This window comes from Loxodonta africana, chromosome 11 (genome assembly GCF_030014295.1).
Source record: "Loxodonta africana isolate mLoxAfr1 chromosome 11, mLoxAfr1.hap2, whole genome shotgun sequence".
NCBI classification, from domain to species: domain Eukaryota; kingdom Metazoa; phylum Chordata; class Mammalia; order Proboscidea; family Elephantidae; genus Loxodonta; species Loxodonta africana.
In genome coordinates this window covers 92,480,931-92,495,175 of record NC_087352.1, presented here as the reverse complement: position 1 = coordinate 92,495,175, position 14,245 = coordinate 92,480,931, and the positions used below count along the sequence as shown (strand labels likewise).

General features: G+C 40.9%; 1 protein-coding gene across 6 annotated transcripts in view; it reads right to left on the bottom strand.

Annotated features, from left to right (window-relative positions):
* Positions 1–14,245, bottom strand: part of EPB41L3 (erythrocyte membrane protein band 4.1 like 3) — a 200,321-nt gene that overhangs the window by 97,676 nt on the left and 88,400 nt on the right. For all 6 annotated transcript variants that reach the window (XM_064294669.1, XM_023543950.2, XM_023543953.2 and 3 more), the window contains exon 3: positions 9,712–9,909. In XM_064294669.1, coding sequence (XP_064150739.1) covers positions 9,712–9,909 — 198 coding nt within the window. The remainder of the gene's footprint in view (positions 1–9,711; positions 9,910–14,245) is intronic.

The window sequence follows — 14,245 nt, the reverse complement described above, 5'->3', positions numbered from 1 at the left end:
CTACCCTGAGCCCTTCAGCTCCTTAAAAAAACCAGTTGCTATTGAGTGAATTCTAACTCATGGTGACCCCATGTGTGTCAGAGTAGACTGTGTCCACAGGGTTGACAATGGCTGATTTTTCAGAAGTAGGCTGCCAGGCCTTTCCTCCGAGGTACCCCTGGGTGGACTCTACCCTACAATCATTTGTTTAGCAGCAAGTATGTTAACCATTTGTACTACTCAGGGCCTCACTTTATATTAAAGCCCCCACAAAATTAGTAAAGCTCTTTGGTATCTTTTACCACACAACATGATAACATACTAGCTCTACAGATTAAAAACTGGTAAATATCAAAAAAGAATATGCATTAAGACAAATAACTAAAACTCAAATGATTCACTCCCTTGTTAATAATATTGCAGTACCTCCTATGCACAAGCTGATGCATTAATCTTAGAAAACACAAAGCTTTTAACAAGGTGACTGGTAGAGACTACACCCTGAGGGTCTGAAGAGCTGCACACTGCACCTCCTTCTAGAAGCCTGGAGCAGCTCCTTGGCAGCAGACACTCCCTCCTGGGATCATCACTAGACTGAAGCTGTGTGCATGGGAGGGCATGTCTTCACACAGGGTCTGGATGATGTCAGCATGCTGGGAAGAAGTGTTCCCTGAGGAAGGAAATGAGAAGCCCCGAGGAAGGGGGGCAAGAGCATCCTTTTCTCACTGGGGCGAGGACTGAGCAGGGCCTGGACTGAGGCATGTGAGCTCAGCTTCCATGTGCAGCAGAACACGCAGCAGGCAGGGAGACACTGAGAAGAGACTGTGTGTTTGGGACTTGGAGCAGCAGGCATGCTTTCTGTATACAGCCTTTCCTCAAACCTCTTTCCTCAAACCTCTAGTAAAGCCTAATCTCAGGTATGCCATGCAAATCAGGGAAAGCCCACTCCATTTCTGAAGCAGCAGCCAAGAGGAGCAGTGCCCTCCCCGTGAGCCCAGCAGGGGGCCAGGGGCATTCACAAGTAGCTGAGCTGTGATCTCCTTCAGTCTGTGGCAATAAGGCCACCAACAGAGAGGAGTCACAGGGCTTGCTCCTGAGCACATGGGAAAAGTCCCAGAAAGGATGTCGGAGGAGGTCCTGAAGGAAGATAATTCCAAGCAAGTAAACTAGACAGAAACACTGAATTACAACCTGAAATTTTAGTTGCAGACGGTGAGAACTAGAGAAAACCTGGATTATTTTCAAACCTGGAAGATTGCCTCCTCTAGTAAACACATAGCTGATGAACATCTACTATGTGAAAAATCAACCACTGTGTTGTACAAAATACAGAGATAAATCAGACAGCATCCTCTGCAACAGGTAAGACAATACACATCGTCGAGAGTGGTTTACTTAGGAATACCTCTGCCCAAAGTCAGAATTGGAAACATGCATTTCAAGCAAATCATGGACACAAAGTGGCCCTAAAACACAAAGGTATGTGAAGAGTACTGCGAGAAACCAAACCTAGTGTTTCAACATCACAATTTTAGAATATTAGCATTGGAAAACAATTCCCTATTTGGCCTCACCACAACGTGACAGCTAGGGGGAAACACAAAAGGAATTTCCCAGTGATTTTCACCTTTTATAGAGCACCCAGCACCGAGTGCACACAGCACTCAGGTCCCCAAACTCATTCAATTTCCAAAGCACAACCCATTATGCAGTTGTACACCAGAGGGTTCTACTGTATTTATTTCTGGACATACATGCTCATATTTTTAACCTTAATATTGTTAAGAGTGTTTAGTAGGCCACCGTATATACTAAGGAAACCCTGGTGGCGTAGTGGTTAAGAGTTATGGCTGTTAACCAAAAAGGCCGGTAGTTTGAATCTACCAGGTGCTCCTTGGAAACCCTATGGGGCAGTTCTACTCTGTCCTACAGGGTCGCTATGAGTCAGAATCAACTCTAGGGTAACGGGTTTGGTACTTTTGGTTTGTATATACTAAGGTTTGAAAATGAAAACTAGGTGAATAGATTTAACAATTTTAGTAAAAAGGTTTGGGTTTCTTAATCAAACCTTAACGAGGACAAATCTCAATACCTTGGGAAGAATATTTAAGGCTAATTATGTCAGTAAATGGGGGCAGTGTTGGCTCAGAGGCAGAATTCTTGCCTACCAAGAGGGAGCCCCTGATTCTGCTCCCTGGCCAACGCACAGCAAGCGCGGCCACCACCATCTGCCACTGAAGGTTTGTGTGCGCTGTGATGCTGAACAAGTTTCGGCAGAGCTTCTAAACTAAGACACACCACGAAGAAAGTTCTGACAATCAGCTTCTAAAAGTCAGCCAGTGAAAACCCTACGGATTACAACAGTCCTACCTGCAACTGATCATGCGGATGGCAAAGGACTTGACAGAACTTTATCTCGTGGTGCTTGGGGTCTTCATGAGTGGGGGCAGACTCGACAGTAGCTACCAATGACAACATCACATTGGCAAATGACAAAGTGCCATGTTAATAGTCCTTGTATGTACGGTTGCTCCAAAGAGTCATTACACAAGAAAACAAAGATAATTAATGGCCTCTTTTTTTCTCATCCTTCAGAGTCCCTGGGGGCATCCTCCTTGAAGCAGAAAGCTGCTCTGCTTGGCTGCTTATTCACTATATCACGTGATGGAAGGTCTGATGTGGCACATTATTTTATTGCACACAGACCACTGAAAGAGTGCCATGTCACAGATGGAAAAGAAATTTATAGTTACACAGGATCAAATCCTCTGAGATTCACACATCGAAGGCCTCAAATATTTGCTTAATAAGCAATATTTATACTGGCTTGAAAAAGTGCTTATTTTTTACAATTATTTATAATTTCTTATAATCCAAGAAAGGCAACAGTTGCTCTAATCATCCTTCTGGGTCATGTCTTGTCAAGAACTTACAAAGGAATTGGTGAGTATTTTAATCACGTCATTGTAGAAGTTGGAAAATTCAGGTACTCAATTTGGTTCTCCAACCAAATCCCATTAAGTGAAGTACACAAAAGAGGAGTGTGTTTTGGACAGGTAACTGAATCACTGACAAAAGAGAGCATGTGACAATGTTGTTGAATGGTCCATTCCTCAGCAGGAGTCAGAATGTGACAAAAGCGCACTGACGACATAGTTCCATAGTATTTCCTTATCCTCTCTGGTTCCTCGGAAGTATTGCTGGATGGTCTCAGCAAATGCATCTCCACATCAACTCTATAGTTTGTGTTTACTCCAGGTCTGGTTTAGTACAGAAGACAGGGACCCCTGTTGGGCACGTCTTGGAGGAATCTGTGTGGTCCTTGGTCAGGTAGCCCTCAGTTAACCAGCGGGCCTCTGGACAGTCCTTACCTGGGGCCAGGGTTTAATGGTTTTAGTGCTACACTTAAGTACCTCTATTTGATTTGCACCAGTCAACCACCATCTGTCTGTCAGTTTGTTGTATTGTGGGGGCTTGCATGGTGCTACGATGTAGGAAGCAATGCCATCGGTATTTCAAATATCATCATGGTAACCCATGATGGACAGGTTTCAGTGGAGCTTCCAGACTAAGACAGACTAGAAAGGAAGGCCTAGCGATCTACTTCTGAAATATAGCCAATAAAAACTCTGTGGATCACAACAGAATACTGTCTAATATAGCACTAGAAGATGAGCCCCCTATCATGGATGGCATCAACAGACTCAAGTATGCCAGCTCATGAGGATGACATGGGACCAGGCAGCATTTTGTTCAGTTGTACATGGGGTCACTGTGAGTCAGAGCTAACTGATGGCAACCAATGTCAACAAGTAAACTGAGCTTTCACATGGGGAGAGAAACATGGCTGGACCCTTTTGAGTAACACCTGCAAGATAAGGTGTTACCCTCACTTCTCCGGTCATGCTCTAACAACTCCACTATTAGGGTTTCTAGTGGAAAACATGGAAACCCTGGTGGCGTGGTGGTTAAGAGCTACGGCTGCTAACCAAAATGTCAGCAGTTTGAATCACCAGGCGCTCCCTGGAAACTCTGTGGGGCAGTTCTACTCTGTCCAATGGTTCGCTATTAGTTGGAGTTGGCTCAACAGCAATGGGTTTGGTTTCTTGTTTTGGTTTAGTAGAAAACATAAACCAACTGCATCGTAAGATGGCTTACAAAATTTTACACACAGCAGAAAGCTAATACGGTAAAACCTGCGAAAGCCAGAACCTGTGTAAGGCGGGACCTATCAGAATAGGAAAATTCAAACATTTTTCATGAAAACAAGTAATAGAAAAGTGGTAAGACTGTACCCTGTCAGAGGTGGAAAACCTGTGAGACCCAGAAAAACAAAGCAGTCCTGTCAAGTTCTGGCTCTCGCAGGTTTCACTATAGTATAAAATATGGACTTAAATTTCAGGTCAAGTCTGAATTATTTTCCTAAAGCCAAATCAGACTAGATTAGAAATAATGTTCACACAAGAAAAAACAGACATTTCTAACTGGATGGCCATCAGGGGAAATGTGCACTAACTGGTCAGACTAAGCACGGAGTGATGGTACTAAAATCAATGTGATAAGTCCACTCTATTTCCTCCTCTTCATATGCCTGGTATTTTTGTTTCTCCTTTAAAATTTGTTTAATAAACAGCAACAACAATAACAAACTGGCTATAGGAAGCTGCTTGTGTTCCTTGATAGTAAAATAAAAACAGATGAAGGGAATGACAGCTTGGGTAATTTTTGTTGCCATAAATGAAAATTGGGTAGTATGTAAACATTTCCCAAACATATTTACCAAGTCGCCTGTAAACTAGTTACTTTTATTTTAGATAATCAAGTGTGTGAACAAATTACTGAGGAAAAAGGTCTCTTAAGAGGAAAAGCATCAGATGCTAAAATCATCTACACCTGCTGTTACAAGGAAACTTGAAAAAGCCAGCACAATTGAAAAAAAACTAACATCAAAACATGGGTGTGTGGTGAGGGCCTACTATCTGTCCGGTCACTGCTCTCAGAGAGCAACAGTGTCTTATAGGGTTTTACTCAGGTGCTGCGTTTCCCCACTGCAGCACTGCCGGGACGAGGCAAAGGCTGCTTGGTGGCTTCAGGAGAAGAGAGCTGTGCTACGCTATTCAGAGGTGTCTGTTTTCTGGCAGGAAGTCCTTTATTGGTAATGATAAATTCCAGTGATAAAGTGGTGCCAGGGTTGAACCGTGTTGATTTTGAAGATGACGTAATGAAGACATGAATTAAGCCATGGGAAAAAACACTATCCTGGGCACAATCCATTAAAAATGAAGCGCCTCCTTTGGTGCCTTATTAAAGTTACACATGCTATTGCCTCCCGTACTCTCCTGAATTCACCCACAATTGCATGTCCTGGGGGCAGGGGTTGAGGAAGCAATTCTGCCTTTACAATGCTGAATTTTGTTTGTTTCTCTTCTCCATGGGTCTTAGAGTGGGAAGAGGCATTAGAAGTCACCTGGTCTGAGATGCCACCAGGGGAATTGTTGGTTTCCATAAGGGCACCTACAGGGTCTGCTAATGGCAGGAAGCATACATCATCATGTCAGTAGCAATAACTTAAAAACATTATTGCTCTGTTTATTTAAAACCCAACTTCATGTAACTTCTTCCTTCATTTTTCTTTCTATATGTTAAAAAAAGAAATGTTATGACAACCTTTTCCAGTAACTGAAAATAGTTATACTGTCCCTTCCAAATCTTATTTTTTTCCATATGAAACACATTCTATTTCATTCACCATTCCTCGTGGGATGGTTTCTAGATCAGTCAGCGTCCTGTAATTCCCTGCTACGCATACTCAAGTCAGAGTTCACTGTTATTACTGTTCCCGTAATTATTAAACAGCTAGTATTTTTTTTTTTTTTTATCAAGAGGAAGCCCTGGTGGTGTAGTGGTTAAGTGCTATAACTTTTAACCAAAAGGTTGGCAGTTTGAATCCACCAGGTGCTCCTTGGAAACTCTGTGGGGCAGTTCCATTCTGTCCTATAGGGCCGCTATGAGTTGGAATCGACTAGACGGCCACAGGTTTGGTTTTCTGGTTTTATTTATCAAGAATCTGCTACATCACAGGAAGTATTTAAATAAATTTATCTGCTTCAGTCTTTTCAATAAAGCCTTTTTGAGGCAAGTATTTCCATGCCCATTCCACTGTTGAGGAAGCTGAGGTTCATAAAATTGAAGGGAATTCCTGTAAATCACACAGTTACAAGTGGACCAGCCAGTTTCCAAACCCCCGTCTGGTGACTGTGGAGTATGCGCACGTCTCTGCGGGACACAGCCCAGTAGACGTGCTCTCTGCAGCCTGGCGACAGGGACTACTCACCACCTGCTGGGAACGGAGCACTATACTTACCCAGAAGCAGCCTGTGATTATGTGAACGTTTCTGACAGCTACGCTACACTGTTGGTTCATGTAGAGTTTGTAATGAACTTAAACTCAAAGATGAATTTTACCCAAACTGTTATTAAGCATGACCAGCCCTTACCCCAAACACATTTTTGTTTTGCACTTGATCCTTAAAAACAGAAAGAAGTTTTGCATCCATTCCCGTTAAATGTTATTTTGCTCACTTTGGCTCAGTGTTCCACACTACCTACCCCATAATGAACCTGGATTCTGACACCTGGGGCATTAAAACCATCACCATCGAGTCAATTCCTATGCACGGTGACCCCATGTGTTACAGAGTAGAACTGTAATCCATAGGGTTTTCTTGGCTATAATCTTAACAGAAGCTGACTTGCCAGGCCGTTCTACCACGACACTGCTGGGTGGACTCAAACCACCAACCTTTAGCTTAGCAGTTGTGCTCCAACCATTTACGCTACCTAGGGATTCGAGGCCCGGGGCATCGGTATCTTTTACAGCTGTGTATTACTAAAAACATATCATCGAGCTGCTTTTTGTTCCTTCATTCAAGTATTTGATAAAACAGTTTAGAGGAGAGCAAAAACATTGCCCCATCTTCCTGGGGCAATGTTTTTCAGTCTCTGTTTACCTGCTACACCCCAGGTGTACTTTGCTAGCCAAGCTTTACTTCCTATAGGTTGTATCACAAAAACAAGAGGCGTTTTGAATATGCTTTTTCAACTAGCATGCCACTGCCACCTGGAGAATCACCTCACTGATTCATAACCCGTTTTCTTATTCAGTCAGTTACAATGAATCCATTTAACTTCACATGCCCGACCTTCTCCTCCATTTCCTCCACAAAGATCTCAGTGAACATTTTTTCTTCTTCCAATGCCTGTTGTTGTAAAACTAAAATATTCTGCTAGTAAAGGCTTTATAGTCCAGAAATCTGTCAAATTTCTAAAGTGAATTATAAAGGAAAACAACTGACCAATATTGCCATGCCATTTAAAACGTTCACAGCGACATTAAAAGTAATTGAATTGCATCCAAAGTCAATTACAAAAAAAAATTCTGTATCCCCAAAACACAGTGATTACCTATAATGAACTAGAAGCACAAAATATAAATTAAGTTTGGCAAATATGATCAGCAGTACATGCACCACAGCCATCCCAGCGGCATTTATTCTCCCAACATCAAACACTGTAAACCTTCTTCTAGACTCTTCTTCAGAAAACTCTGGTAGCCATGACTAGATTGTTGTCAGTTTGCTGTTGTTAGCTGCCGCTGAGTAGATTCCAACTCATGGCGGCTCCGTGTGTTACACAGCAGAACTGCTACATGGGATGTTCTTGGCTGTAATCTTAATGGAAGCAGTTCTCCAGGCCTTTTCTTCTGTGGCACTGCTGGGTGGGTTCGAACCGCCAACTTCAGTTGAGTGCAAACCATTTGCGCCACCCAGGAACATATCAGGTACCCCTATTTATTCTATCACATGAGCACAATTAATACAAAGACCCTCCTCAAAGTGAAGAAAAAAGGCAAGCTTCTCTTGACTTATGCTAAATTTTCCAGAAAGTGGATCCACACTGGAAAAACAAAATCTCTTTCAAGGTTATAAAAAGTTCTTTAAGCTTCACAGTAAGACCCACGTAAGAGGACATTATTGGATCTCCCCATGTCCAAAATAAACACCTATATCAATAAATGAACGTTTTGAACTAAGAAATTAGCCAAAATGAGAGCAAGTAAAATGCAAGAAATAGATCTGTTTAAGTACAACCTTAGATAGGGTCCTCGAGACGTGTTTTACCCCTGCAGCAGCCCATCAGCATTTGTCTGGGCTTATTAAGTTAACCAAAAAACCAAAAACTTGCTGCCATTGAGTTGAATCTGACTCATAGTGACCCTACAGGACAGAGCAGAATTGCCCCACAGGGTTTTCAAGGCGCGGCTGTTGGATTTGAACTGCCAACCCTTTTGGTTAGCAGCTGTAGCTCTTAACTACTACACTACCAGGGTCTCCTATTAAGTTAAAGGATGACTAAAATTTTTTATAAATTAGTATATGATAGATTAAAGAACTTTTGATCTAGGAATTTATTTTAAAAAACTAGTAATTTCGCATTTCTTACAATCTGTAATAATTTACTAACCCGCCCGCAACTCCACCACAAATGGCATTTTCAACATGGAATGCATTTGAATTCTCTGTTCCAAGAGACGCATCTGGTGCTTTTATGCAAAATGTTAAGAGGAACAACGTGGCTGTAAGATGCGGAAGAGGAGATAAATGAATGAATGTGGAATGTGGGAAATGAGATGGGCCCGGTGCCGGCTGCCTCCTGAGGAAAGAAGGATAAAGATGAGCGGCAGCACACACAGACGCCGCCCATACTTATGGGGCCAAGACAGGACCAGGATCCAATCCAGCCTCAGAGACAAACTATGCGGGAGTGTGACAAAAGGGGCTGGCTGGGTGTGATGAGCTAACGTCCCTGCATGATGAAGGGCAGAGGCTGAAGGTAGGCAGAATGAACTCCTAGAACGGAAAATCTTACACTTGGGATCAAATCACCTTGCTAAAAAAGCAAGCTGCTCCTTCTAGGCCATGGAGAGAAGATGCTGTGGTAGTTCACAGACCTGCTCCTAGGGCTTGGGTTCGTGCCCTGCGCGCATTCTTGTGATACTCAGACAACTCAGACATCACCTCACCCTGTCTGCAACCATCGACACGTGTGCTCACTGATAACTGGGCTTTGCTGGAACCATGTCTGACAAAAGCCATTCAACTGCCTCTTCTCGGAGAGGAACTTTCATTTTCTTTACAAAAACAACAAGAAGCAGCATACTCTTTTACACCAAAGCTGCAACATCTGCCATGATGTGCACTTAAAAAACCACTCATTCTCCAGGTGAGAAAGGGACAGTCATATTCCGTTTCTCCTGTCTATTGGCATTTATAAGTCTTCCAAGAAACAATGGATTTGGCCATAGAGTATTCAAACAGAAAAGGTGAGATTCATTTAAAAAATAGGTCATAGCCAGGATATTAAAGAAAACTTGATTTTTAAAGTATCAAACATTTTTCTCCTACCATGGAGATTTCCTTTATTTTTTTTTAAAGCATTTGATTGTACATTTTGTGCATTATACATTTGATTTTAACATCTTGGGAAATAATAAATATTATTAGTAAATTGACCTCCCATCATAAATTTATAAATTCTGGAAATAATTTTGTCTTTAGAGACTGGATCTGAGTAACTTTCCAGAGTTTTAGAAAACTAAAAGGGACATCTTGTATGTTTTATAACAACCCCTGCTCTCAATCTAGGGCAAAAAAGTTTTAAAAATACACTCACCTCCACATCACAGGTATATTCTGACCCGTCCAGAACTATCACTTTGCACTGCATGCTTCTAGGCTTTTTGACAATCTTCAATGGAGAACGAGAGAGTTTGCTGCTAGATGATTTCTGAGACAGTTTATCGTCTTCAAGCTGCTGATACTCCAGCTGTTTTGCAGCTTCAACGGCAAAATCCCGTTCCTTGTCAGTGACCTGTGAAGAGCAAACAAGAAAGAGTTTTCATTGCAAGACAGAAAATAAATGCTGCATTGCTTGGGCAATAGTAGAACATGTTAGAAAGAGGCTTTCTTATTTCCTGGAGGATAAGAGATGTCTGAATTAAGGCACTAAGAATGGAAATGCATACATAGATATCCATAAGGCTAGTAGTTTCAAATAAGTAATTTTTGCCATTTAAATGTACCAATAACCAAACCCACTGCCGTTGAGTAGATTCCAACTTATAGTGACCCTACAGAACACAGAAGAGCCCTGGTGGTGCAGTGGCTAAGAACTCAGCTGCTAACCAAAAGGTCGGCAGTTTGAATCCATCAGCCACTCCTTGGAAACCCTATGGGGCAGTTCTACTCTGTCCCATAGGGTCGCTATGAGGTGGAATCGACTTGATGGCAATGAGTTTGTTGTTGTTTTTTTTTTTTAAATAGCACAGAGTGGAACTGCCCCATAGAGTTTCCAAGGAGCACTGTTCTAATTGACTCATGAATATAACCTACAAGGGCTGCATTAACAAATGCCATCAAGATTTCAATAAGCCAAGAAAGATACAAATTGACTCTTGACTTTTTAAAGAGGCATTGGATAGTATACCCACTGCAGTCGCGTTGACTCTGACTCATAGAGACCTCATAGGACAGAGTAGAACTGCTCCATAGGGTTTCCAAGGCTGTAATCTTTACAGGGAAACCCTGGTGCCATAGTGGTTAAGTGCTACAGCTGCTAACCAAAATGTCGGCAGTTCGACTCCACCAGGTGCTCCTTGGAAACTCTGTGGGGCAGTTCTACTCTGTCCTATACGGTCCCTATGAGTTGGAATTGACTTGATGGCAGGGGGTGGGTAGGTAATCTTTACAGAAGCAGAGGTGTCTAAAATAAATCATGCAGGTTTTATCTAATGTACTCTATTTTCTTAATTCATTGATCCTCCTATATTATATGACTTGTTATAATCACTCCATATACACACACGGTATCTTACAAACATTAAGGCCTAGAGAGCTTCAAAAACCTTCTCAGTAATTTTATAACAGTTAAAATATTTGATTTTGCACTAAGTTAATTCCATGAAGTCAGCGGCACTGAAATTCATCACAAAGTGATCCCCTAAATCAGTCCAAACACTTTAATCTGCTTTCAAATCAAAATGCATTAGTACTGGATAGACTCAGAACTGCACAGGACGTCCCATGTACCAATATACCCCCTTGATCAGCCCAGGGCACTGCTTTTCACCTGCTCTCAGTACACCTGTCTCCTGTGTACTGAATGACCACCAACGCGAGCAGTCACAAATGCAATCCATACACCAAACTACCTCTCCACTGGTCTGAAATATGCACTGACAAACACTCCAAAGAAAGACAGGCACCAAAATCCAGTTTGGGCCCCTTGAGAAAGCATGAAATTTCCTCTCTTATGGATACACTACCAGTCTGGTAGCTAAAAATACCTGGGCTTCAGAGTGAAGACTCAGTATGGACAGATTATCATTTCCATTTTTTTATTTTTATTTTTTTAAGTTAGCCTCTGCAATTTTACAACACTCTAATAGAATCTCAAAGTTATTTTTTGGTGTATTTATTTTAGATTTCAGGTATAGATTTCTGCTTTTACAAACATATTTTCTATCTTGTTTGCCATCCAGAAGATTACTAATATAGTCCATTCCTCCATTGCTTTGCCCAGGAATTCAAGGCAAAGTTCTGAAAAGTTCCTAAGAATAAAAACAGGCCAATTTGCTAAGCTTGTAAGAGGAAACTACGAAAAAATGCAATAACCAAATTCAAAGGCCAAAGTCACCGAGAAGGCAAGCCTCGGCTAAAATACACGAACAAACAAAAGAAAGTCTGCTCTAGCAGCTTCGTCCAAGGTTTTCTGACCCTAAGTCTTTCCATACCTATTAAAATGTTGTTGTTGTTAGGTACTGTCGAGTCAATTTTGACTCATAGTGACCCTACATACAACAGAATGAAACACTGCCCAGTCCTGTGCCATCCTCATAATCATAGCTATGTTTGAGCCCACTGTTGCAGCCACTGTGTCAATCCACCTCATTGAGAGTCATCCTCTCTTTCACTGCCCTTCTACTTTACCAAGCATGATGTCCTTCTCCAAGGACTGCTCTTTCCTGATACCTTGTCCAAAGTAGGTGAGACAAAGTCTCATCATCCTTGTTTCTGAGGAGCATTCTGGCTCCATTAAAGTAGTAAGTACAAAAAAGTCATAACACCATTAATTTTGGCCTTGAGGTAGTTTAAGGAGAAGTTCGGTAAACTTGGACTTTATAACTGTTAAGTGCTTTATAATTTATGAGACTTTTACAGACTGAATTTAAATTTTCATCTCATCACAGGAAAGGTCACAAAAAGCCACATTTTCATTTAAATTTTACCTGTTATCAATTTTTTTTATATATATTAAAGAAGATGAATTCCATTTTTCCTATGCTAAAAGTAAAAGGATCTATACAAGAATAAACTTTCTGGGATACTTAAATGTTAATTCCATAAACATCTTAAACCACCATTACTCAAACGGCAGGCCTTCTTTCTGGGAACACCTGACACATGAATAGACCACTGAGGCTCTTACACACAGTTTTTAAACAACTTAAACAACTCTAGAAGAGCAGACCAAGTACTTCAGGGAAATGTCAAATGTAGCCACACAATGCATCATAATTAAGAAAGCAAATCTACTATTTCAGTTAGTCCTCAGAACAGCTCTGTGAGATACGTATCATTACCATTATTTGCAGATGATGAAAGTACAGAAACTTTCTTAAGGTCAAAAAACTAGTAAACTGGAACTCAAGTCCAGCCAAAGCCTGGGTTTTGATCATTGCTGTTGCTAGTTGCCCTTAGGTCACCTCTGACTCACTGACCTGACTATATAACAGAACATAATTTTACCTCCAACATAACTGGCTTCCTGTGTGAATCAAAAAATTTTAGGGTGGAAGAATCTTGGAAAATTTTCTTTCTTGAACAATTCATTTTGTAGATGAGGAAGCTGAGGTCCAGAGGGCTGGAAATTAACTATAGCCAGAGGGAAGACCAACTCAGGTCTCCTGACTTTCCATCTGGTCATTTGGTCTTCAAATGGAGGAGCGTTATTTCTCTTCTTTATTTCAAACATCTGACTATAGAAGATAAAGGAAGCATCTGGATATAAATACTCATCTTTCTCTATAATTATCCCCCATGTTCATGTTATTTCATTTCAGAGGAAAGAATGGAGGAAAGCCAAACACTCAGCAGTAATTTCACATTTTTGAAAATTAAAAAAAAAACCCACTATAACCACCTCTCATCAAAAGAATTTCAGTAACATGCTGATTTCATCCTCTAGAATTTCTAACTTGACTCATAAACTTCCAACCTATAAAAGGCCAATGACTAGAAGGGACTCCAGATTTCTTTACTACATTAAAGTGGATACTTTAAAACAGGTTGATTCTAAGTTTGAAGTTTTAAAAGAAATTTAAACGTGGATTTATTCACAGCACAGGCATAAACCATACTTAATTTTTTGCATGTGTTATAAACAGAATTGTGTCCCCCCAAAATATGTGCTAGAATGGTATTTCTGTTACAGCAACACAAAGACAGTATGTAAACTTTTAAAAGAATTATTTCTATTGTGCATGACAATTCAAATACGTATAGAGAATAGAGTTGAAAAATACACACATATGTAGGAGAGGGAAAGAAGCCTAATAGAGCACCCACTAAAAGTGGATGCCCAGGGTGACCCCTGGGAGAAATCAAAATAGCTCTAAACTCCTTGGCTTGAAATACACGCATGACTAAAGTTTGGCTAGATAGTAGAAGAGGTCTTTAGAACAGCCAGAGGTCTGTGCATTCAGTTTGGCCTTTATCTGGGGTATACCTGGGTGTGTGTGCTAGAGGTGGTGGTACCGACTGGGATACCTGAAAGAAATGGATGTTTGTCAAGGATAGGAATTCCAGGTCACTGTAAAAGAAACAATGTGTCCATCCTATACAATTTATATCAATGAAGTACTGACAAAGAACAGAGGAAGCAATTCAATAACTTATACCTTTATTTAGGAGATAGAAACAATTAACAGAAAAAGCTTTCTTTCTTTGGAAGCCACTTAACTATGTACCAGATAACACTACTATTACCTAATTTACTTTAAAGAACAAAAGAACATATCTGAAACCATGTCAGGACATTTACAGTCTAAGAAAAAAATTGGTGAATATTTCCATTTTTCCAAACCCAGATATAACCGATCATCTCCAGTCTAGATATCAGTGTGAGTTGAAGACTTTTAATTAAATGG